Genomic DNA, 25,679 nt, shown 5'->3' with positions numbered 1-25,679 from the left:
GCGGTGCAGTGGCAGGCAGGTTTCCTTTGTCAAGAAGACAGTGATGGAGATCTGTGGGAACGTTGACATAGACAGTCTTTTGTGTCAATACATGACGACGAATATTGATTCAAAAAGCGTTTGCATTGTTGTGTGTTTTGGAGGAGTCAATCACAGAAGATACATAAATGACGTTTCAGAGCTTTAAAATTTCGAAAAGCTTTCTTGTCTCTGTGGCAGCGATGGCGACGCAAGGGCGGCCACAATTGTGGTGTTTGGCAAAGTTACATGTTGTTGCAGGTTTCGAAGAGTTTACGCACATAAGTTGCAGGTTGTTGCATCAAGAGCTTCTTATCCGGCGGTGAAGCTGCTGGCAGAGGCGACACCATTTCACATTCTACAACGTCTGATAAAGTTTCTCATGTCTCAGATTTTGGCAGTGAATTCAATCCAGCCACTGTCTCTTTCAAGCAGAGGGTTTTGAGTTTGAGTCGAAGGAGATGAAGAAAAACCAATTACGGGGAGGTTTTGCAAAGGAGTTGCAGACTATGGCAAAGAGAATTTTTCAGAAATTAGCTGCCATGTTCTACAATCTATTTGTGTTGCCAGCATGTCTCTGTTTAGGTGGCGGGTTGTTTGTGCTTCCAAATACTCATCGTGTATCTTTCTACCAAAAAAAAAAAAATACTCATCGTGTATCTGTGAGGAAGCATGAGTGTTTATCTTGATTACATTCAAATCATGCATGTAAAAAAATTGTGCGGGTTGTTATATCTTGATTTATCAAAGGACGCACGAATGAGCGTTTTTGTATTCTCATTTCATAAGGTGCTCTCATGTTGTTGTTTTAAGTTATCAACTTAGAATTAATGTTCCATCAGTGATCAACATATGTGTATTATTCCATGGCTATTGTTGTAATATTCAATTCGAAGAGATTTGCCAAATTATATATAAATCACAAAAAGAGATAACAAGGAATATATTCAGACAAGAAGAGAAACAGCATACAACAAGTTAAGGGGGCGAGATGATGATGATGATGATGATGATGAGTCTAATATGTCGGAGGAGAGGACAGCACCGGACCACTCAATGTTCCCCCAAAGATCCCATACCCCGCCATCCATGCGTGGCTGAAAGGAAATCTCGGCGTACCAAAGCTCCAAAATCTTCTGATCAGGACCTTGAGGCCGGGCTTCCCAGAAGATGGCCATCCTCTCATGATTGCAGATGCAGAGTTTGATGATATGTTGCTGCTGCAGCTCTTCCAAACCCTTGACTTCATTCCAATCCAAGTTAAATGGAAGACGCCAAAGTATTCTCCCGCCGATACCACGGCAGAACAATGCTTCATCAGTCATAAGCCAATCGTTTTTATTTGCTACGTCAGACTCGCTTCTTCCGTCCTCTGCTGCCTCAAACTTACATTCAGTTACTGAGAAATTAAAGATTTGACCATCCTCACCCACCGCGTAAACATGCTTCTTGTCGTCCAGCACCACACTTTGTTGGATTTTGAGGGGCATCTTGGGCGCAGAGACCGATAAGAACTCCCAAGTACTGGTTGCGAGATCATACACCTCTGCCCAATTTGAGGAATCAGCAGAGTCCGAGCACCCTCCAAACACGTATATCTTGGACTCGCCCATCAAGCAGCTTGCCGATGCTCCGCTTCGAACCATCCTCATGGGCGTAATGCGGCACACTGTGTGATCGGTAGAATCAAAAAACATGACTTCCGATGTGGGTTTGCCGTTGATGAGCCCACCGATTACATAGATCCCCCAATCCGTCCTCACGAAACAGGATCCTTCAACCGGGGCCGGATCCAAGTAGTAGTCCATATTGAGCCGTTTCAGCCGACGTTGCACGGGGTGGATGACGAACCACCGTGGGCTTGGATCTGGATACATGTGCATATATACGTACACATATGGGTGCACGCAACCCCTCCGATACCTCAAGAACCTGAGGTCATGGGACTTTGGGGCACGCCGGTGCCTCTTGGAGGCCATCGCTAAGGCCACCAGGTCCAATTTCGACAACTTAGCCAGGCAGTCTACAATCAGATCATCTGGCAACGACCAGAACCCACACTCCTCCGTCGTCGTTTCATTCTTCCTCGTTTTCAATTCCAATTGACTACATCTGCTAATCGCACATCTTCCCTCCATTGATTTTGATTTCGATTTCGATTGATTACCTGATCGATCCATTCTCTCTCATCGATCCATTCTCTCTCTCTCTCTCTCTTCTGTCTGCTAGGGCTTCTGTGAAAAGGGATCGAGACACAACACAACCCCTTTCTTTTTTTATTTATAGATCGGTTGTGTCTTTAGTTATTTATTTATTTTTACATTGTCGAGTGGTTAAAAGGGCAAAAAGAAAAAAAAAGGTAAAGAAAAAAAGGAAAAAAACAAAAAAAGGTAAAAAAGAAAAAAGAGCATTCTAAAAAGTAAAAATATATATAGGAGTGTTTTCAGAGGATTGACATGGAATGGTCCTGGCCCATCAATTATGCAACGAGGGCTTTCTCTGGCCCAATAATATCCATGCTCATTTCAAGCCCAATAAGAGTGTTTTACCCCTCGCTGTTCGTTATGGTTTATCAAGGTGGCTGACCATGCGGCATCATTGGTCGGTCATCCATCACCACGAGTGGCTTTACTTTTTGTGTGGGAATCGATGGAAGGCTAATCCTATTTCTCTTTCCCGGGGGAACTCTTTATCTTTACCACTTCTGGTCCCCTTTGTTTATTATCTTGTCATCTTTATTGTTTCATTTCAAGTCGTGCTCTAATTAAAGCTTGTCTTTCATAGTATGTTTTAAGAACAATGTTTGTACTTTCCCTTTCCTCCTCCTATCTAAGCAGCTTATTGGTGTGTTTACAATAATAATAAAAAACCACTTATGCCCTCATTTTTTTATAAAATTAAATAACAAAATTAATAAATTTCTATTTTTTTTTTTTTTTTCAAAATTAAAATAGAAACTTCCTAACCCCAAAACCTCTTATTGAGAAAGAGACTTCTACAAAACCCTTTCTTTAATTAATACAGTACCTTTCTTTTGGTTATTGACTTATTGTACCTTTTTCTTGGGTTGTATGAGTTTCTAATTAGCTGCTTGGTGCAAGTGAAATCTAACGTGATGCCACGATTCTTTTGAGTTGATTTATTTTCAGTTCTTCGATCGGGAGGTGATCACATATCTATATCCATTCTTTTCATTATTCTCCTGCTTGAAACAACGTATGTATTATTTGCTCTCGTGATCCACAATATTTGCCCCACACTCTGATCTCTCTGGAAGATGTACTATTGGCTTAATCGTGCCACACAGACCAACATACGGGTATTTTAGGTTTAGAGGAGATGGTGTTTGATTTTGACGGTAATTTGCTTTTGTGTCCAATTTGATTCCAGCTGCATGCTCGGTGACTGTTGAAGATATTGACGTTTCTTGCCGGAGAACATGTTATATATATATATATATATATATATATAAGATGACTGATAAATGCAGTGAATTTCTTTGTTTACCTTTCTCGAAATTCTGTAATACATTCAACTAGTAAATATCAAACGTGATTTCATATAGTAAAGTGACACATATTCTATATTTTGTAGTGATATTCTAATTTTCTCATACCTTATATAGAGGAATAAGGAAACACAATCAATCACACTTATGTTCGTATGTCAATCATGTAATTAGGAGATTGCATATCAATCTCAATCTCCGTGATTAGTCTCCTCCTCTGTATATATATCTTATATTGTGTTCTGTTAATAATCAATTCATTCACTCTTCATAGGGATAAGGCTAATTGATGTGCTAAACCTTACATTACGTAACACTCTCTTTTGTTCTGTTTTGTTTGATTAGCTACAACCATTGGGAGCAAAGCCGACTCGTCCACCAGCCACGTCGTAAACAATTTCAATCGTCTTTTGCTGGACGTTTCCAAAGATGGCGGGAATGTGTTCATTATCCCCTGCAAACGCCAAACAAACCTGAGACCGCGTCAACGGATACAAAATCCCTATTCCAGCAAGATCTACGACAGTGCCGCCGGCAAAGGAGAATGCAATCTTGGGGATTGTAATTGTGTCCAAGCCAGTGAAATCGTAACACGTGTCAAAAATATCGCGTCCCGACGTAGCCTTGTAACTCGACATCTTTTCCTTAAACACGCTTCTCAGTTCCGCGTAGACCTTGGTAGGGAGGCGAGTGATCACGGTTCCGGAGTCTATTATAGCACCGTACGTCGAGAATGTGGTTGGGGTAATCTCTAGCTTCTTGTCGCCTACACTGATACCAACAATAGTAATGCCATAAAGGGATGGGATTGGGAAGGAAGTAAAAGGGGTGAATTTAGCGGATCCAGAGACTCCAGCGGATCCAAAGGTAAGATGGCCAGTGTTACTTGCGGAAGAAGGGAGGCAGTAGGAGAAGATGTTGTTGTAGGTCGTCGCTGTCTGCGTCGGAAGTGAGCGTTTGCCACGGCCAAGGCCGAGAATCCCAGCAGCACCGTTGAAAGTTCCTGTGTTGTTTTTACCGCAGCCAAAGTAAATATTATCCAAGACATCAGAGTTCGTTAGGGTAAATTTCTCCTTGGCGAGGACTCCGACAGTAAACGATCCATCTCCGTAACGGATTCCGTATCTGCAATTGGTATCCGAATTACAACTTGGGTTGTTTCCACACATTGGAGATGAGCACGAGACGTTTTGGTAAGAAGAAGATGTAGAAGGGTTAAAAATTGGTTCCTGTTGCGAATAGCAGCTTTCAAGACATGGCTGGCATTGAGTCCACGTCAAATCGCTTCCCGTGTCGAAGATCAGCGATACATCGTGCTTCGGTGTCCCGATTCCTATTGTTATGATGTAGTCGCCTGAACCGATTGTGGTTCCGTCTTTAGCCGGTAGCTCGGTCGACTTGGTCATGCTGACTCCATCTGCGTTATTCTTCGACAGTTTGGAGTGGATGGACTCCACCCGTGCTTGATCTCGTCTGAGGATTTCCTCATGGTCAATTCTCCTTCTCGCATCTTTGTTGCTCCTAAGATGCGAGCAAGCGTCGTGCATATGCACCACGCGAAGAGACGACTTGGTATTAGATCCTGTACAACAAAAAATATCATGTTAAAAAAAATTTAACATAAGAGACCCAAAACTTACATATATACAGAGGGGGAAAAAGACTTCTATAACATAATTAATGAATCATTAGAGAGTATATTGGCTAAGATAATCACCTTTTGAAGAAAGAACACAAGATGATGATGAAGGAAATAGAGAGCTGACTTGAATGGTGTAGAAATCAACCTGTCCACTCTCTCTTTTTTCAGCTCCTTCAGTTAAACACCAATTGAGACTTACACAAAGGATAATTATCATACTCAAGAAGTTCTTCATTATGCTCATTTCACACACACACACACTCTCTCTCCCTCTCTCTCTCAACAATAAAATTAATTGTTACTGAATTACATGAAATTAGTTGGTCCTTTTTATAGCTATTATCTTTGCTGAAGATGAGTGTCTAGTGGCTGCTGTTAAAGCATCACATACCTATCACAAGAAAAAAAACTCCATCCCATTTGTGTTTGAAATGTCGTCTCTTGAGACTGACTCCAAGTCTCCCAAGTCCAGCGAACCAAAGGTGTTGTACAATTCCTCTCATATTATTATTAGCGTGTTATTTTGTCTATAGGCTACAAGTTAAGCGTAATATAATTGAGGGGTTGTAATAAATTTCAACTAGATGTTAGATGTTATTCTGTTATTTTTTGTATGTTTTGTTTTTCTCTCATCAGACTCCAAGTCTCCCCAAGTCAGCTGTATAAGCAAACATTCAACTAGATATTGATGTTATTCTGTTCTTGGGACCAAGTAGACGTACGGGTGAAATTCGAAATTTCATTTGAAACTTGAACAAAAAAAACTCGGTTTAACATAACCGGAGCGATGAAACACGATACATTGTGGAAGGTAGAAGACGGAGAAGGGTTAAAGAGCGGTTCCTTCTGAGTGTAGCATTTAGATAAAATATTAATTAGCTGAAGACGAATTTAGTTGACTAAAAAACTAATTAAAGTACTAGTTGACCTAAAAACTTTTATACTAAAATATAGATGTATATGTTGTATTCATCTATATCATATACTTAGAATGAATCATTAGAGATTGAGATAAATTGGGCTAAGATAATCTCACCTTGTGAAGAAAGAAGGCAAAATGATGATGACCGTGATGAAGAAGAGAGCTGACCTGAATTGTGTGAGAGCATACCTTTCCACTCTTTTTTAGCTCTCAGTAGAACCACAGTTGAGACATACACAAAGGATTATTATGATATTCAACAAATTCTGACTATGCTCATTTTACCCCCTCTAGAGCATTGCAATTACATGAGTCTTCTTTTGTTTTTTGGTTATAATTATAACATGAAATTGGTTAGTTCTTTTATAACACCAATCTATTTACTTTCAACGATAGTTACACGTAAAAACAATTATAGGTGGTGATAAAAAAACTCCAATCTATTTACTTTCTTAACTATATACAGTATGTTCGAAAAAAACTCTATTTACTTTCTTAACTTGGAAAAACAAAACCGAGCCATTATAGAATTTATCTGTTAAAAAAGTAAATAGGTTAGTATTTTTTTTTTTTTTGTAAAAGGGAAGAAAAGTAAATAAAGTGATTGCACATTAATTTGTGACCGAAAAACATCGGAGTATGATTGAGATAATAAGTCCACAAGAAACCTCAATTAATTGGATGTGTGGACCAAAACAAAAATATAATGAGTACAAGTGGGAACAAAAGATAAAGATTCTAATAAAAGAATCTTAATTGTGGCAGAAGTGGGCGAAAGCTGGAATCTGTACCCTCCTAATTTCTAGAAACTTAGAAAATGACCAATCCCTAATTCTTTGGGTTTTGGAAACTCAAATATTCGTCCAAATATCACCATTTACATTATTGACTTACTACTATGTCTCCTAAAACATATACTAGTATTAGTATATATATATATATATTACTGTTTGGTAATTAACCAAAAATCTAATCGATACTTTACTAACTAAAACTCCTATCTATTTGACTAATATATCATGTAGGTCGTTCATTAACAAAATAATATTTAATCTATGTCGTTGGTTCCACATATGAATCTTTGCATAATTAAAAGGGAGTATTGTATTATAATTCATTATGAATTTGATTATATTATATCGAAATCCCGTAGACGGTGGATGAGATATATTGTCATTGAGCGATTATTCATAGGGACTTGAAATCCTCCAACATATTATTGGATAGTAGTTTCAATGCTAAGGTAAGAAAATCAATGTTTAGAAGTCGTAACGCTTTGGTCTCATATTCCTTTGTGCTGTCTGTTTCATATTTCTGTTTCATCAAGCTCTAGATTTTGTATGAAAATGTATATTTCAGATTTTGGTCTTGCTGTTGTTGATGGTCCAAAGAACAAGATTATAAACTTTCAGGGACAGTTGGCTATGTTGCACCAGAATATCTTCTAGACGGTAAACCCTGAATTAGTAATCTGTCGAGTATAGGCAAATTGACAGAAAAGAGCTTTTGGAGTAGTGTTGTTAGAGCTTTTACTTGGGAAAAAGCCTGTGGAGAAACTAGCTCCCGGTGAATGCCAATCCATCATCACTTGAGTACATACATTTATAGTCTCTGACTCTTTCAAGACTTGGAACATTGTCAAAAATCTTGAATTGTGCTCTTTATCTTCTTCTCCTCAGGCAATGCCTTATCTCACTGATAGAACAAAGTTACCATGCGTCATAGATCCTGCGATTAAAGACACAATGGACTTAAAACATCTTTACCAGGTACGTTTTTGCAAAATTTGAGAAGGATTTAGTTTGTTTTTTTTGCAAAGTAGAGAGGTGGGTTTGATGAGATAGAGAGTTCAAGAGTTGTGATGTGAATATGTGTAGGTAGCAGCAGTGGCGCTTTTGTGCGTGCAGCCAGAACAGACGTCTTGCATTCTCTTATACCTTTCGTTCCAATGGAACTTGGTGGAACCTTAAAAACCATCAAATCTACTTCTTCCATGGATCACTTTTAAGAATCGGTTTAATATTGACCGGTTAGGTGGTTTTGAAGGAAACCATCTAACTAGCTATAAGTTAAGCGTAATTATTACATGAAACTGTTTCTTATTACTAGTGTGTATCATTTGTTAAAAAAAAAAATTAATAGTGTGTATCAAAGATCTCACTTGTACAATAAAATCATGTGGGTATGATCCAAAGATTATGGGATGAGACAAAGACTCTCTTGGGATCGATATCACATAAACTATTGTACTTTGTTATTCAGGCTTGTAAAATTCAATCTTGTACATGAGTTAATTATACAAATAAAAAAATACATGAGTTTATACCAACTTATAATACTACGGAAAATTCACAATTTTATTTTCTATTTTTTTATTTTATTTTTATGTTTTCTCTAAAAAAAAGCCTATTACTTTATTTTCAATTTTCAAACGGTTGGGTAGAAAAACAAGTATGAGAACATAATACTTGATCAAACAAAAAATAATATACATGTGATCAAAATTCCATAATTATATTTTTATTGGCGTATACCCCAATTCAATAATGTGTTTATGTGAATTTATCTTTAAAACATAATATTTGCTATATTTTTTAGTTTAACTTTTTGAACAGTATAAGATGATTTTGATTTTGGATGTTCAAATAACTTATTCAACAATTAGTCATTATTAGTTGAATAATAAAAATTAGACTACTCAAGTTAGATAAAATGCAATTAAATACATCAAATTTGAAATTTAGGCAAAAAAAAACCATTATTGAATTGAGTTTGAGTATAGATTCGGTCTTTTGTATTTTGATCTTTCAAACTTCAAATTTGGAATTGAGTGTTTTAATTTGAGGCTAAACTTCAGAGAAGTTGGAACGAAATTAATCAGTAGATAACACCAGTTTAAAAGAAGAGAAGTTGATGAACGAGTAAGCAGAGCCTTCACTTCTAACTTCTAAGTCTAACACATATTGAAAGATGCTTTGGTTAACCTCGATGAAATTTTTGGATTTTGCCTTAGGTAAGGCAATCATAATATGAGGTTACAAATATATGTATATTTGAAAGAAAAAGACTGAAACTTGGTAAGATGAAGTGATACAGAGTAACCAGAAGAAAGAAAAAAAGCTGAGCAAAAAATGTCTTAGAAGAAGAAAATTTTAGGTGGAAGCTAAGACGTTGGGAGATAAATATGGCGACCTGTAATCCTTCACCTCTAAGAGGCAAGTAGGTATCTGAATATAGCCTTGCAATAGAAGATCCACTTTCTCAACTACGTTTTCTGGAACTGGAGTGATCACATACAAGATTCCTCTCTCTGTGTCAATTCCCCTCACGATTCCTATTTAACCAATTTCAATAAATAATCATTATCCCATATTCCACAGGCTTTTTCACTGATTGCAATGGATAAAACAGCAACTTACCAAGACCTAGACATGATGGCAAATCTTCAAACACGTGGTTGCTAACTCCCAAACCAACAATGGAAGCATTCAAACTATAATACAGTTCGGTACTTGGGATCTAGAGGGAACAAAAACAAGAGAAACGCATTATTGGCATCATATCTTATATAGATTACCATGATAATGATATGACCCTTTCACACTGTTTTATTTTCTACCTGACAATGCAGATGGTTGATTGTCAAACTCGATATTGGAACTTCATAAGGAGTATGTGAAGCGAGTTCATGGGTTAGTTCTTTGATCGTGTTTACTTCTTTTCCTTTAATGCATTGCTTGAAGTAGGCGATTATACGCATGTCCCTCATCAAGTGACCGTCCTTATGTATTAAAACGCTGTCAAAAAAAAAACAGGATACAGAAACATGTAACTACTACTACACAGACAATAAAAGCATATTGATGAGATTGTTCGATTACTAGCATTGTACAGGACTTACGATCGGTTATATCTGTCTTTGTAAGCAGATTGAATCTCTATCAAGTGAGCTGTCTCATCATCATTACCGTCTAACCAGAACAACCCAGCTGGTAGGTTCTTGTTGTAAGCAGAAATGTTGATTTTCACAACATGGGAAGGTGAAACATATCTCAGTACGTCCACCAATAAATCATATCCAATTCCTAAAGATTGTGATTCATTATATTAGTGAAAGAATAAACCATATCCAATTCCTAAACATAACTCTATTGTTTTGAAAGGATAAAAGAGAGTGAAGTACCTTTAACCCATCCAGGTGTATTAATGACAAGCGGCAATTCAGTTTTGTTCTCGCTAGACTTGCAGAAGTATAGCTGGTAGTAATCGAATAAGGTATATACATATCTTAAATATGCCTTTGGATCCCTCTTTGAAGAAACATCACCATAGAAGAAGCATCTGCATCATCAAATAATAAAACAGAAATGAGAACAAATGGCTTAAATTCTAGACCAAAGACGCGGTCCTACTGATTCCAAGAACATATTAGCTCGAATCAAACTACCTCTCAGGTGTCTTAACGCATGGAACTGTCCAATCCGATTCTAGAAAGTCATAAGTGACAGACAGAAAGAGCATTATGAAAACAAGTTTTAGGAATGCAAACAGCAAGAGGAATCGTCAAAGCAGATAAGAATGAGGGTACCTAGAATTGATTTATCGACAACTGTGAGAGAAAGAAAACCAGGTGCAGTAAATTCAGGCTGGCCAACATCAGTGTCCAAATAAGCAACCCTTTTGTATCTGTTAACCACAGAGGATAATTTTTCAACAAAACGTATCCAAACAAAGCAGCCATCACAAGCCAATAAAGAAAATATTTGGATCCATTCAAACTAGCAGACTGTCTCCGAACACTCAGGTTTCAAATTATAGTTCAAATGGTATATTGTGAGGAGTTCAAATGAGACATCTTTCACTGAGAAAAGACACAAATAAAGAACTGATACTCAGAGAGGGGAGTGGAAGATAAGCAAATAATAAAACCTTTGGAGAAGAACTTCAACAAGGTTGCGTGAAAATGTGCTCTTGCCACTGTTTTTAGGGCCACAGACCAAAGCTATAACAGGTTGCAACGAACTGCGGGAAACAGAGTTCGCTGCATCCGACCATTCCTCTGGTATGAAAGGCAACTTCTTTTCTGCTTCCGACATTGCAGCCAACTCGTGCTTTCTTTCTCTCTAGTATAAATCATTGTACACAAAGTTAAACATCATACCAAAAAGATTTAACTCACAAAAAGAAAGGGTTTAAGCTATGGTATTGTAACAAAGAACAAAAAAAAATTGATCCTTTTCTACTTAAAACACAGGGCTATAACAGACTCAACTCGAATTTGATGCATCTAAATTAGATTCCAGTACCTAACAACGAGCTCGATTTTACAATCTAAAAGTTTTACGATGATGCCTAGGTAAAGTCTCTATTGAGCTAAGACATCTTAGTAGAGAGAATCAAGCTCAACGTAAACATACTTGTTAAATATCACGGAGAGTGACGAAACTGGAAACCAATCGTCGGGGAAGAGATAATAACCGGCGATTTGGTGTTCTGGACCAGAGGAGAAGGTATCGAGCCGTCGGAGAAGAAGAGGGAACGATAAAAAATATTAGGGCTTTTAATTTCTAAATGCTTTCGAAATCGAACCGGAAATTAAACCAAAATTAATAGAATTGGTTCCAAATAAAAACCGGTATAGTCAAACCTTGACCAAGGTCTGATAAATATCCGATTTCTTTTTTCTTTTCCTTTTTTTTTGGTTATGGTCGAATTCGAAATCATGTAATTTTATAATAAAAACCGATAGTTTTAATTTTTGTTTGTTCCAACTTCGACACCTGCATGTTAAAAACGTACTGATTATATTGCAGAACCGGATACAAAGCTCGGTTTATCTATCTCAAGTCTCAACATATGGCACATAAAATAAAGAGTACAAACTAAATATCAAGAGTAGAGAGATAAACCTCAAAATTTGTATGTTTAACTGTTTCAACAAAAAATTATCACAACGAATACAAATTAAATATTAAGAATAATCGTATGGGGGATATGGATGCGATTTGATTATAATCTGTCTCGAAATAGACAACCCGAGAAACGATGTGTATATTACATGTAACATAAACGGACTGTATATAGGTGAACAAACCAAAACATAAACGGACCTTTTTATTATTTATTTATATCCTTAGTGGTTATATATTTTGGTTTGTTCATTTTCTCTTTTCTCATATTTTTTTTGCTCGATGCAGTGGTTCACAATTGTTTTTTTTTTTTTTTTTGGTATAAGTGGTTCACATTTTAGGTACGTATATAATTTCAATAAAATAATGGCTTTGGAGACATGAACCTGCAGCATACATAGATAGTCCGAGATCTCAATTACTTCGTGGCAGCTAATATTCCGCCGGACGAATTTAATTATTAACAACATCCATATATTTTATAATGCGTACATAATATTATTTATATAGAGGCCACTCTGAAATAGAAATAAGTTAAAAAGTGATTTACAAGTTAGTGAAAAATTCCCACATGGAACAACGGTGTACGTATGATCGCAACACTGTTAGTGTCTTCATAGTTATCTTCACAATTTAACCCTTGATTTTTGTCCACTAGCAAGGTTCTCGGATCTGATTAACTAATAAATACATACATTTTTTTTTGTTTTCTAGCTAAAGTTTAACAGCTATATATATAACCTACATATGAAATCAGATGATAATAATAGAATCCAAGAAACTATAAGGGCTGTTATTGGAGAGATGATTTCTAAATCCATATGAAATTGTAAATTTTAAAAATCAAAACACATAGATTTTGAAATAACATGTTTTATCCTTGGATTTGAATTCTTCTATTTTACACTTCCAAATTCATTCAAATCCATTTAAAACATATTGTGGATTTTGAAATCCAAAAACAAATCATTAAATGAATAACATGGGATTTTAACAAGTATTTGTAAATCATATAACCAATAACACAAAATTTTGATAAATATTTTAAAATTAATGATTGAATAACACATGATTTTTGTTTGGATTTCCAAATCCATTAAAATCATAAAACCAATAACCACCAGTTATTGGTTACAAATCACATCTCCAATAACACCCCCTAAATACTTTTGTAGCCTAGTTTATTATGGGTGTAAAAATGACATGAACTTGATGATAACCATAAAATATCGAATTATGATCATATGTCATTATTATTATTATACAAAATGAGCATTGTTTGGTTTAATGGTAATGTTTCTGATTAGTGATATTAGCCTATTTCAACCTCTTCTTTTGTCACCTTTTTATTAGGATTTTTCTTTGAACAGCCAAATTATTGTCATTCTGATTAGTGATATTAGCATATTTCAAACTCTTCTTTTGTCACCTTTTCATAAGGATTTTTCTTTGAGCAGCCAAATTATTGTCATTTAGGTGTTTATTGCCTATTTTAACCTTATCTTTTGTCACCTTTTTATTAGGATTTTTCTTTGAACAGCCAAATTATTGTCATTCTGGTAGAAGATTACCAATCATACCCACAGTTTCACCAAAAATATATTTTATAAAAATATATATATATATATATATGTCGTTTAGTCAAAGATATTATTAATGAAGTAGGTGTTTATAAATAAAAAGCTATATGAAAAAGTTGAAATGAGAATCTAAGAAGGGACACGACACACTATAAGAAAATGAAGTTAGGAGACTCCGAGAGGGGGTTTAAGTTGAAATCAAAAGCGTGTTGTCGTTTCAAACTGACCTGGTCTTAGTCTTCCACACGAGAAAATACAGTCAACCATTTACTCTTGTCTTCATCGTTCTATTTTTCTTATTTTCTTTTAACCAATAACAATATTTTTAAGATCTAACTATAATGACATAAAAAACATACGATAAACAAAATTTAACGTCAAGAAAAACAATAAAAGCATATCCATTTGCTGCATTTTAAAAGGAAAATATACATCTGTACTTTATATAATCTCATTGTCAAAAGATAGGGAACAAAGTAATTTTGAAGCAAACCATCTAAACTAGCAATAAATTATTACTAGTGTGTATCAAAGATCTCACTCTTGTACAATAAAAACATGTGGGTATAATCCAAAGATTATGGGATGAGACAACAAAGACTCTTTTGGGATTGATATGACGTCACGCTAATTGTACTCCGTTATTCAGGCGAGTAAACATGAGTTTATACCAATTTATTAATGGAGAAATCACAGTTTAGTTAATAAAATTGTTTTCTTCACCCCTAAATTTTCACGGTAAAAGAATTCAAACTGTGTTAATATACTAGAAATGGGAACGCAACGAAACTTGAACTTTTGATTGTCATATCAAACATTTCTAGTTAAGTAGTTGAGTTTGTTTTTAAAAATATTTTATCATATATAATGTTGGTTCGAATAAGTTAAATGTTTGGTATATAACAACAAATAATACATGGCTTATATTGGGTTGTCATATATTATACACGTATCTAATTATACTTATATAACAGAAGTTTAGCAGTCTTACAGTTTTAATTTCTTGAACCTAAAGTTTCAAAGCCCGTCTTGTTTTATAGTACAATATAAAAGAAAATACAGGTCTAACAAAATATCAAACTAATAATATGGATATGCTTTTTTTCAATGACTCAATGAGTACTTTATCCACCTCCTTTTAGCTGTCTGCCAACGTATCCGAATAACTCGAGAAATCAATAATAGTATAAAACCTGTGAAAACATAATTATATTAAACCCATAGAAAACGATGTTTACACAATGTATATGATATTTATTCGACCGAACCGATTATATATTTGTCCCCTTTTTTTTTTTCAGGCAGCAGAAGGGATACATTTTTAATTGGCACACTAATCTTGTCAAAGGTTTAAGCATGCTATTACTAGCAAACTACTCTATTTAGCGTTAATAACAACATATAAAAATGTTGCGTATCAATATAACTTAGTTGTGGACTATAAATAGGTATGTTAAAACTATAAATGAGTGTTTGTATATAATGTGAAATAATTGACCCAAACTTGATTATGTTCTCCAATGAACCTTCAAGTGTGCAGGCTGTTATCATAACGTGTTCCTCAGAATCGAACAGTTAATAATATGTTTACTAATTTTTTTTGTTTACACACAATACACGCCTTTTTACTGTGTTATCTCCTAATATCAGACTAAATTGTTCTTAGCTTCAATAAAGAAGAAGAAGAAGAAGAAGAAGTAAAATACTCTCAATACATAAACAAAGTCAAGTTGACAAAGTCAGTTCTTCATGCCCAAGTATACAAGTTGCAAGCTGATCATATAGTTCAATTTTTCGTATAATTCTTCTAAGCTTATGTCTCTATCAATCCTCATCCACATCGTTTTACGTATGATTCGAGCCAAACATTATTATTATAAAACTTTCCATTTTATGAACATTTTTTAACATCTTATTATATATATAATTCCCCTTTTAAAAATTAAAAGCAAAAACTTCCCAAAACACAACTCCCGTAAATCTCTCTCTTAAATTCTTTCTTTCTTTCTTTCTTCTTCCCCAAAATCAGAAACCCACACAAAAAAAATGTCTCCGTCTTGGCTCCGCCCTACCACCGATCATCACAGTCATCCGCCGCCACCACCACCGTCGTCACAATCACCGTCTCCTTTATCATCCGGAGATCCGAATCTCACAACTTGCTTATACCAAACAGACCACGGCGTGTTTTATTTGACATGGTCTCGAACTTTCTTAGGAGGCCACTCAGTGAACCTCTTCCTCCACTCACAAGACTACTACAACCACTCTTCACCGCTCTCTTTCTCCTCCGCCGATCTCTCTCTCTCCTCCGCCGTATCTTTCCACCTCAACTTAAACACATTAGCTTTCTGGAAAAAACGCGGATCCAGATTCGTTTCTCCCAAAATCCAAGTCTTCTGGGACTTGACCAAAGCCAAATTCGACTCCGGATCCGAACCTAGATCCGGATTCTACATCGCCGTAGTCGTCGACGGAGAGATGGGGCTATTAGTCGGAGACTCAGTCAAAGAAGCCTACGCTCGCGCTAAATCGGCGAAACCTCCGACGAATCCGCAAGCTCTTCTGTTGAGGAAAGAGCATGTGTTCGGAGCTAGGGTTTTCACTACTAAAGCGAGGTTCGGTGGAAAGAACAGAGAGATTTCTATTGATTGCCGTGTTGATGAAGACGCTAAGCTCTGTTTCAGCGTCGATTCGAAACAGGTTCTTCAGATCAAGAGGCTTAGATGGAAGTTTAGAGGGAATGAGAAAGTTGAAATCGATGGTGTTAACGTTCAGATCTCTTGGGATGTTTACAATTGGTTGTTTCAGAGTAAAAGTTCCGGTGACGGAGGAGGAGGACACGCCGTGTTTATGTTTAGATTCGAGAGTGATCCAGAAGCAGAGGAGGTTTGCGAAACGAAGAGGAAAGAAGAAGAAGAAGAAGAAGAAGAGGAGAATGAGAGAAATAGAAACGGTGTCGTTCTGTGGAAAAAGCCGAAGCAGTGTGGGAGTAGTTTGGGGATTAAAGGGATTGTAGAGTGGAGGAAGATGAGGAAGAGGTTTGTGAGGAGTAAGAGGAGCTCGTCGTCGTCTTCGATTTCAATGTCTTCGGCTTCGTCCGCTTGTAGCTCGTCGGTGATGGAATGGGCTAGTAGTGCTGATGAGGCTGAGTACGGTGGCGGAGGTTCGTCTGGTACTGGCTCCGGCAATGGTCTTGGATTCTCATTACTCGTTTACGCTTGGATTAAGTGAGGTTATTTTTTTGAGGGGGAAAAAAGAAAGTTACTGTTACGGTCAAAAATTGTGTTTTTTTTTTTTTTTTTTACATTATTTTCCAATCTGAAATCACGGACGAGAAGATTAAAAAATATTGGAGTAAATTTCTTTTAATATTAAATTCAATTTTTCGTATACCTTTATTTGAGTAATGAATTATGATGACTACTAATTTCAACATTGGATTCTATTGTTTAGTTTCAAGAAGTTGAAGTGTATATACTATGGTAAAAAGCTTGGTAACGTATGGCGGTGTCTTGTTGTATTAGTTGAGAAGATTGGTTGTCAAATGTTGACTAACTCGGTGGCTTTGGATAATAGTCCAATTAAGCTCTGGATTTGGGAGAACACGTCTTTATCTTTATTTTTTTGTGGTGGTCCATTTTCAATACTTTACAACGGTTCCACTTTTACATTTTTGTAAACGTTAGGGAACCAGCCAAGTACTAGTAGGGTGTAAGAGTGTCAATTAATTTTTAAAAGAACGGGTGTAATTGGAATAACATTAGAAGTTAAGGGGCGGGGAAGATGCGTTTTTTATGATTGGCGTGTGGCGTGAGGTGAGAGATGGAGAAGAAGAAAGGGAAAAGAGAGAGAGAGGGCACTTTTTGGGAAATATTTCATGTTTTCCGACAAAGCACCATTGTAACATGTGAAGTAGGGGTCCCATTTGTGTCCCTCCCTATTCTTCTGCTTTTTCCACACATCGTATTACGAATTTTACGTTACTATAACTACTTTATTTCATCATCATCATTCGTTTGTAACTACAAGTTGCAGAGAATGTTAACTAGTATACGAACATATTTACAGATTTTTATGCGCTTTTTCTTATGCTACTGCATACACTAGGATCGACATGTAATCATCTACGGACTAAATTTTTCTCGAGGACTTTTTTACTTGTCATTATAGTTTTTTCTCGGAGTGGTTGACATTAGCTTTTTTGCCTGTTCTCATGGGCCAGACCGGTCCATCTCAGCCAGTCTATTTTCTTAACCGATTTGGGCTTTAGAAAAAAATCATCAAATCCAGTTCTAACAAGTACGTTGCAATAGATAAATTTACCACTACTTCGGCTTGACGAATAAAACGTTTCCGTATCAAATTAGAGCTAAGGCTCGTCGAAGTCCAGTGCGAGCCAATCCTAAAAAAATGACTCGGGATTAGTTCATGCTAGATCGTCTTGTAGGTTTAATCGAACTGGTCTCACGACAATCTTGCAAAAAAAAAAAGAAAAAAAATCCAAATTTTAAGTGTTTATTATATGTGTTTAATCTTATATATAACCATTTGGTTACTTATCTTTTAAATATTTTAATTTGGTTATAATTTGTTTAAAGCGTAAATAAAAACCTACCACATTTTAACGAATGAAATTCTATTTATAGCATGATAAACTTTACAACTGTAAAAGTATAGAGGAATTAACCAAATGAGATTTGTGTGTAAAACTGATAAAAATAAATGTAAAGACCACAAATAAATTAATTTGTTTTGGTAATGACACAACGACAACACTAATACATATCGTCATGGTCGATTTTTACAAAATAAATAATGAGAGGTAACAATAATAATTCAATAAATAACTCGGATTCGAACCGGGACGACTCAGGTGAAATAATTCACCCCACCTTTCACGGCCATCTCCTGCCTATCCGTTACCGCGGACCCGAATCACTTAACCAGAACCCGGTTCAAACGACTCACTTCCGAGTCACCAGATGAAAGCCTTCTCGGAGACGCCATGAAGCAACGGCCGAGACTCCATCAACAGATCCAGCTTGCTCCTAACACCACCGTGACGGCTCTTCTTCAAATCTTCGGTACAAGTAAACCGACTTGACCGGGTTATAAACCGAATTGATTCCTCGAAAACCGATTCTTCACATGGGATAACCAACGGACCCTGGTTAGCAAAACCAAACTCCTCTTCGGCCTTAACCAAGAGATTCACGAGAATCGGATGGTTCAGATACGTCGCTCGCACAACAAATCTCCTGCAACTGCTCCCAACGTAGACCGCTACGTGTCCTGACGGCACATCAGACGGTACACATCGTCTGACAGACGACGACATTCTCGCCTTGCTTCGCCATTGCCGGAGCATCTGCCTCAGCTTCACTATGTGACGGATCTTGCTGCATTTCCCGATTGCTCCAGCCATTTTTTCCGATTGCTCAAGCTTTTTAGCTTTGTTGTGTAATCTTTCGTGCGGAGAGAGTGTGAGAACAGAAGAAACAGAGAGAATGTGAAAGCAGAGGAGAGATTTGAGAGCTTTTTGGGAGGGACAAGGTTTATATAGTAGATGGAGTGACATAATGCCCTTGGGAATTCGAGTTAATTACGATTTTGCCACGTTAGTTCTTACTTTTTTTTGGCTTCTTGCGCCGGATGAAACAGGATTATGTGTTGTGATTACGGATTAGATTAATTATTCGGGAGATTAGTTTTAATTATTTTTGTTAGCAGAGATATGAGATACGATTCTTAAGGAGGAACATTAAAGATCTTGTGTGTTTTTTTTCTTCTTGATACATTGGATATGTCTGATTTATGATGGATTCGACATGTGAATTTTAGTGGTTGATTGGTTCGTATAAAATCCAAGCTATAGGTTTTTTAATTAAATATGCTAATGAGAGACTATCATGAAAAAACATGATAAACTGGCAGTCATTGAAAAATTGCTTGGTATTAATTGAATGAATTTGTCATGATTAGTAGTACTAGTTAAATAAACCAATACTTGTAGTTAGAAAAAGAAACGTCACGTTTATTACAAAAGTGAGGTGATTTGTAGTAGTATATGACTATATTGTAGGGAAATAAGAGCATGTGCTGGCTGATGTAAACAAAGGAGTGTTGGAAAAGAAGACCAGTCTTTGGAATGACTTTAAAACACCACCTTGGGATTTAGAGACACTAAGAGTCATTTCTANTTTTTTTTTTTTTTTTTTTTTTTTTTTTTTTTTTTGTCATTTCTATCTTTATATTCATCATCTTCTTCTTTTTTGGTATGAATGTTTTCATGTTCATCATCTTGTTAGTTTGATGTATAATCAAATTCTTTTCAGTTTCCACATTGAGGTAACCTAGATGAGATCATATATAGGTACCAACAAAACTGAAAACTAGTTTTAAGTTTACTAGTAACATAATACTACATCTGTGTATTTTTATAAAATTATCATGAAAGATATGATCATATAATCATAATGGTATAATACCTTTTGTTAATTTTCAAATCTATATCATGTAGCTATTTCTCGAAGCAAAACGAGTTAATCTATATTTGCTGATCTCGACCGATCATGGAGGACCAGCAAATTAAATGTTTGGTTATGGGAGGCGACGTCAAGTATTAGAAGTCCTTAATGATCGATAACTGGCAACTGCATGTAAGGCAGCCATATATCATAGCAAATAATTGTTCTTATAACCAATCCAATTTGAAATATAATTTTTTTAAGAGACACATTAGTTCGTGCTCGTACAAGCAAAGGCGTGGCTACAACCGCCGCTCTAGGGTCAAAGCTAGCTTTCAAATCTTCAAACTAAAACAATAAACAATGTTTAAGAGAAACAACTTATATACAAATTTTAATTAATGTCTTTTTCAAGACTAGTGTTTAATTTAAGCGCACGGAAGTACGGGGTTTTAAATTAGTTAATCAATAGAAAGAAATGAAACCCATCACATGCATAGCTGGAAAAGGGAGGATATATACTAAAACAAATGCAATTTTAATTGTATATTCGAGTTGTATAGTCAAAACATAAATTTCTGTTGTAAAGATTATGTTACCAGAGGCAAATCAATTTAATTCATTTTCTAAAGACAAGTTATAAGTATTTTATAAGAAACGAACAATAATGACATAATGTAATGCGGCGTACAAAAGCATTAATTTTTGTAGTTTACGAATGTGTCCACGCCCCCATGTGCGCTAACTTCTGAGCTCCAGTTATATCATGAGCAACAAGAACCCAAAAATATTTATCGGTTTATATATGAGGAAAATGTAAACTTGATTCTGATTGTCTCTCAATATTATCGTCAGATCATATTATCACAAACTATTGTTAATTAGATAGTCCCCACAATAGATCAGTAACAATTAAATATATCACCTTAAACTAAACTCATAGAGCAAAATCATACATTGGATGGTCAAAAGATCTTGAGCTCCTATATATCTTCTTTCATACATATCATATATACTGCATGTGGGATGATTTGCTTATAATATTTTCAATTTATAATATCAGTTTAACTCAAGTTATTAAATTTAAATCAAGTAAATATGATTTATGTAAGTAAAGAATATGAAATATATGTATTCAAATGTATAAAGTTGGGTCAATCCAAGTGCATGTTATGGAAGCGCTTAGATACATTCCCCATTGGTTACATACTAACCCTTACTTGTTGTGTTCTAAGGATCTTCTCGTTTAATCTTCTCTTATTAATTTCCCCCATTAATACTTCTGCAGCTATTACAGTATTATTGTATTCGAACGACTGAATTGTTTGGGTAAGTATATATTTTGGTATATAAAAAGAAGTACAAGAGATCGAATCGATGGGCATTGGAGTACTGCATGTTTTTTGCCCTCGTGCACCATGTTTATATGCTCAACTTGAATGTATATGCATGTATTGAAAAATACGAGCTTTAATTGGGATCAGTCACTATTTTTGTGTGTTATAAATTATACCCAACTATATCATCGATCGATTAATTAACTAGGTAGATAAGAAGACTATATATAACTTCGTAATCTCCTTATAGTCCTTACCTAAAAGAAAAGAGAAAAACTTGGTTACCTTATTACATTTCATTAGATGGATAGAGACAATTACTTGATCTTCTTATTTCAATTTTCATATTAAGTGAATCAGATTAGGTGTAATTGGCCGTAAGCAGAAGGGTAAACACGTTACTTGAATAATTAATGTTTGGTACTCCGTATTACATTTAGCTTTCCACGTATAACTTCGGAATAGTGAATTCGTTAACTCTCCACTCAATCATTCTTTTTAGAAAAGAAACCTTTAATAAAGATTATTATACACAAGTAGAGCACATAAACATATACATCTATACTAATAAAAAATAGGAACCATAAGCTCTCAAGGCCGTCAACATCAGATTTTAAACAACCAATAAAAATTTAACATATCACTTATTAACATTTTATACAATTTCCAAAATTTTCCATATTAAGAATTGTTTTTAACAACCTATCATGATTTGACATGTCATTCCTTAACATTTTTTAAATTTACAGAATTTTTTAGAAAAAGGAAAATTTTAAATTTATGAAAATGAAAGAACTAAGCACAATATCCCACACCGGCTAGAAATGTTTTAGACAATGGTTCAAAACCAGTATAAATAAGATTAATATGTTTCCAACAACGAATGAGCAGAAAAACTTGATTTATCAGGCGTCCAAGTTTAAAAGTTTTCTTTGGTTTGATCTGGTTTTTTATTTGATCAAATTAAAACTTAAAACAGTTTCAAAAAAATATTATAATATTTAAAGATTTTAAAAGTTTAAATATTATAAATATTGAAACTTTTAAAAGTTCTTAGCTTTAAATTTTTTCAAAAATATTATAAGTTTTAAATTTTAAAAGTATAAAATATTATAAATATTGAAACTTTTAAAAGTTCTTAGCTTTAAATTTTTTCAAAAATATTATAAGTTTTAAATTTTAAAAGTATAAAATATTATAAATATTGAAATTTTTTAAAAGGTTCAAATTTTATATTTCGAAACCTTTTAAAAGTTTAAAATATAATAAATATTGATGCAAAACATAAATTATCTTATTTATCTACATTTGTGCTTTTTATTTCTTATGAGCTGTAAAACATATTTTTGTGTATGATTTTATAGATGAATTGATGTTTTTTTATTAATTTTTTATTTTTGGGTATAAGGAAGAAGGATTGACATCGCAAGACCTTAATTTGATGTTTGAGTAAAATTTTGAGGTTTAAAGAAGAAAGATGGACGACAAACACACATGTTTTATTAGCTATACATAGGCATAACCAGGGTTACGGTTGTCACGGTTAAGATTTATTAACCATCGATTATGGTTAGAAATTTTTGTAATCTTAACCAGAACCATTTAACAAACGGTTAAACAATTACGTTTAAATATGGTTACGGTTCAAGCGGTTACTGTTATATACGGTTATGGTTATTTGATAATATGATACGGTTGATATTATTTGATGGTATAATATAATTGATATTATTTATTTATAATTAATATGTTCTTATAGTGTATTCATATTTCTATATATCATATGATTCATATTAAATAAATAATTATTAGTATATTTTATTATGTTTTTAAAATATTATAAACCAAGTAAGGATTTTGGTTTGAGAAGTTTCTAAACGCGTGGATCTAAAACCAAATAAGTATATGAATAAAATTGTCAATAATTGGGTGCATGTGTTGACTATGCTGGTAATCATTAATTTCACAAATTTTATGAGAAAATAAATGATTTTGTTCTTGGAGTTTGATGGATTAACAAGTTGTGTAGTAGTCTAAAAAAATGTTTTTCAGTGGAAGAATATGAAGAAGAAGAAAAAGAGTATAACGAAGAACCAAACGGTAAAAGTTACGATAACAATTAACACAAAATTTGACAATGAAAATGACAAAAAAGAATATGAAGAATAAAAAAACATTGAATAAAAAACACGAAAACATAGGTGGTAGCGATCAATTAAATATGAAAACGAGTTAAATTCATGATTATAAAATTGTTTCCTTTTTTCTGGTGGTCAAAGAAAATGATTTAGGAAATGTGAGGTCATTAGTTTGATTTGCCTCGCCTGGACGTCAAGTTAAATTTATGATTTTTTTATTAGATTTGATTTTTATAACACAACTGATTTTTATATTTTTAAAAATTGTGTATCTGAAATTTAATTTTTTTCGTTAGTACTAATTTTAATTTTTTTTATGAAATAATATTTTATTACCGTAATCAATCATATATAATTTTTATCAAAACCTAGTTCTGTTAAAAGATTGCAGTTAAACTTTATAAAAGCATATTAGGAAGATTTAACTCGAATTAATATCTTTATGTCTGTTTAAAAAGATAAAGAAAAGACAATTCTCTATTCTAAGGTCTCTACAGTTAAAGAGATCGAGACATATACGAGTATGGATGGTGTGTGGAACATGCAATCTTTGGATTTATTTAAGTCTTTAATTTAGAAATTTCTAACACCTTTTTAAGGGTTCTTGTTCTTCATAACTTAGACAAGACGATAAAGTTGAGAGATTATGTATTTCCTTTTGTCAAACTTGACGTTTTCCACTTATACCGTAGATATAAGAGTGGATATCGGTACAATTAAAAATCCAATCAAATTTCCGGATATCGGTTAGGAACGGTTGGATCAAATTTGGTTCGGATCGATAAATAACATTAAGTGGGCCTGAACCCAACGCTAAACTTATACCAAGAGATACGAATCGGCCCATCATCCGGTAATTACCAAACAAGCTGATCAAATCGCGTCATTACGTACTTCAAACGTAGAAAAGAAACACAAATATCCACGTCATCGATCCGCATAAGAATTGAACCAATCAGAAAGAAAGACGCGGATCGCCAACGTCGGATTTCTCTCTCATCGACGTAATCTTGACCGTCGAAAACTTGAGGGTTAATGTCATTATGTATCTTACTAAGATTAACCGACTAACCATTCACCTATATATACTTTCATAATAAACCTTTTTACTATTCCCCACACACAAAGCAAACAAAAAACAAAAACTCGCTTTCTTTTGATTCATTAGCAAATCCTCTCTCTTAAGGGCTTTTTTTTTTTACGCATCTTCAAGAGAACGATGGCTCGTACTAAGCAAACCGCTAGGAAATCCACCGGAGGTAAAGCTCCCAGGAAACAGCTTGCCACCAAGGTTTGTTCTTCTTCCTCTACTTCTTCTTCTTCTTCTTCTTCAATCCTTTCAATTCTGTACGGTTAAATTGTATCTAGGGTTTGGTTTTGTCGAATTGGGGGTTTGAATCTTGCGTTTTCTGAATCGATTTGAATCTTTGAGCTTATGAATCTTTCTTTCTAGTGAAAACGATGTTATTTTAAGGTTTTCTGATCTGGAATTGAGTCTTGAGGTTATGGTAACGAAATTGGTTGAAAAGGGGATCTAGGGTTTACTAGTTTTGGGGAAATTTTTTTTTTTGGTAAATACAGGCGGCGAGGAAATCAGCGCCAACCACCGGAGGAGTCAAGAAGCCTCACCGTTACCGTCCAGGAACCGTGGCTCTTCGTGAGATTCGTAAGTACCAGAAGAGTACTGAATTGTTGATCCGCAAGCTTCCCTTCCAGCGTCTTGTTCGTGAGATTGCTCAGGACTTCAAGGTATTATTCTCTTTTGATTTCTCATTAGTTTTTAGATTAGCTGCGGAATTTGGTCGAATCATTCAATTAGTTGGTTTCTTGTGGAATTAGGGTTTTTGGCTAATTAGGTTTATAATTTTTTTGCAGACGGATCTGAGGTTCCAGAGTCACGCTGTGTTAGCTCTTCAGGAGGCGGCTGAGGCGTACCTTGTTGGTTTGTTCGAAGATACCAATCTCTGCGCAATTCACGCTAAAAGGGTGACAATCATGCCCAAGGACATTCAACTGGCTAGGAGAATTCGTGGGGAGCGTGCTTAAGTTTCTTCAGTTTTCTTTTTTTGAGATTACGAATGATGGATGATGTTTTAGGATAATGTTTGGATTCTTTTTTTTTTTTTTTTTTTTTTTTTTTTTTTTTTTTTTTTTT

At 34.8% G+C, this 25,679-nt stretch overlaps 6 protein-coding genes across 6 annotated transcripts; 2 read left to right on the top strand and 4 right to left on the bottom strand.

The window, feature by feature from the left end:
• Positions 966 to 2,156, bottom strand: LOC104709081 (F-box/kelch-repeat protein SKIP6-like). The gene has a single exon (XM_010425748.1). It carries the CDS (start codon positions 2,154 to 2,156, stop codon positions 966 to 968), a length of 1,191 nt encoding a protein of 396 aa, XP_010424050.1.
• LOC104705369 (aspartyl protease AED1-like) lies at positions 3,649 to 5,444 on the bottom strand. Its single transcript, XM_010421355.2, has 2 exons — positions 5,244 to 5,444; positions 3,649 to 5,108 (listed from the first exon to the last, which is right to left on the bottom strand). The coding sequence occupies exons 1-2, from the start codon at positions 5,410 to 5,412 to the stop codon at positions 3,868 to 3,870; spliced, it is 1,410 nt and encodes a 469-aa protein (XP_010419657.1). The 5' UTR covers positions 5,413 to 5,444; the 3' UTR covers positions 3,649 to 3,867.
• LOC104705367 (polynucleotide 5'-hydroxyl-kinase NOL9-like) lies at positions 9,065 to 11,641 on the bottom strand. The gene is made up of 9 exons (XM_010421352.2): positions 11,508 to 11,641; positions 11,020 to 11,213; positions 10,679 to 10,776; positions 10,538 to 10,577; positions 10,274 to 10,431; positions 9,992 to 10,175; positions 9,710 to 9,887; positions 9,510 to 9,609; positions 9,065 to 9,424 (listed from the first exon to the last, which is right to left on the bottom strand). Exons 2-9 carry the CDS (start codon positions 11,184 to 11,186, stop codon positions 9,243 to 9,245), a joined length of 1,107 nt encoding a protein of 368 aa, XP_010419654.1. The 5' UTR covers positions 11,187 to 11,213; positions 11,508 to 11,641; the 3' UTR covers positions 9,065 to 9,242.
• LOC104705366 lies at positions 15,310 to 16,974 on the top strand. Its single transcript, XM_010421351.2, has one exon. It carries the CDS (start codon positions 15,626 to 15,628, stop codon positions 16,811 to 16,813), a length of 1,188 nt encoding a protein of 395 aa, XP_010419653.1. The 5' UTR covers positions 15,310 to 15,625; the 3' UTR covers positions 16,814 to 16,974.
• Positions 18,244 to 19,092, bottom strand: LOC104705365 (auxin-induced protein 6B-like). Its single transcript, XM_010421350.1, has one exon. The coding sequence runs from the start codon at positions 19,005 to 19,007 to the stop codon at positions 18,558 to 18,560; it is 450 nt and encodes a 149-aa protein (XP_010419652.1). The 5' UTR covers positions 19,008 to 19,092; the 3' UTR covers positions 18,244 to 18,557.
• On the top strand, positions 24,627 to 25,650 carry LOC104705364 (histone H3.3). The gene is made up of 3 exons (XM_010421349.2): positions 24,627 to 24,815; positions 25,106 to 25,273; positions 25,400 to 25,650. The coding sequence occupies exons 1-3, from the start codon at positions 24,744 to 24,746 to the stop codon at positions 25,568 to 25,570; spliced, it is 411 nt and encodes a 136-aa protein (XP_010419651.1). The 5' UTR covers positions 24,627 to 24,743; the 3' UTR covers positions 25,571 to 25,650.

This window comes from Camelina sativa, chromosome 8, assembly GCF_000633955.1.
Source record: "Camelina sativa cultivar DH55 chromosome 8, Cs, whole genome shotgun sequence".
NCBI lineage: Eukaryota > Viridiplantae > Streptophyta > Magnoliopsida > Brassicales > Brassicaceae > Camelina > Camelina sativa.
Note: the sequence above shows the minus strand (reverse complement) of the source record. Positions and strands in the feature narration are given on the sequence as shown.

Excerpts from the sequence above, each read along its gene's own strand:
- LOC104709081 (XM_010425748.1), bottom strand. The coding sequence starts at position 2,156 with ATGGAGGGAAGATGTGCGATTAGCAGATGTAGTCAATTGGAATTGAAA.
- LOC104705369 (XM_010421355.2), bottom strand. The coding sequence starts at position 5,412 with ATGAGCATAATGAAGAACTTCTTGAGTATGATAATTATCCTTTGTGTA. Across the intron at positions 5,109-5,243 it reads TTGTGTTCTTTCTTCAAAAG|GATCTAATACCAAGTCGTCT; the intron begins GTGATTATCTTA and ends TTTGTTGTACAG.
- LOC104705367 (XM_010421352.2), bottom strand. The coding sequence starts at position 11,186 with ATGTCGGAAGCAGAAAAGAAGTTGCCTTTCATACCAGAGGAATGGTCG. Across the intron at positions 10,578-10,678 it reads TGTCGATAAATCAATTCTAG|AATCGGATTGGACAGTTCCA; the intron begins GTACCCTCATTC and ends ATGACTTTCTAG. Across the intron at positions 10,432-10,537 it reads TGCGTTAAGACACCTGAGAG|ATGCTTCTTCTATGGTGATG; the intron begins GTAGTTTGATTC and ends TTGATGATGCAG.
- LOC104705366 (XM_010421351.2), top strand. The coding sequence starts at position 15,626 with ATGTCTCCGTCTTGGCTCCGCCCTACCACCGATCATCACAGTCATCCG.
- LOC104705365 (XM_010421350.1), bottom strand. The coding sequence starts at position 19,007 with ATGGCTGGAGCAATCGGGAAATGCAGCAAGATCCGTCACATAGTGAAG.
- LOC104705364 (XM_010421349.2), top strand. The coding sequence starts at position 24,744 with ATGGCTCGTACTAAGCAAACCGCTAGGAAATCCACCGGAGGTAAAGCT. Across the intron at positions 24,816-25,105 it reads GGAAACAGCTTGCCACCAAG|GCGGCGAGGAAATCAGCGCC; the intron begins GTTTGTTCTTCT and ends TGGTAAATACAG. Across the intron at positions 25,274-25,399 it reads AGATTGCTCAGGACTTCAAG|ACGGATCTGAGGTTCCAGAG; the intron begins GTATTATTCTCT and ends ATTTTTTTGCAG.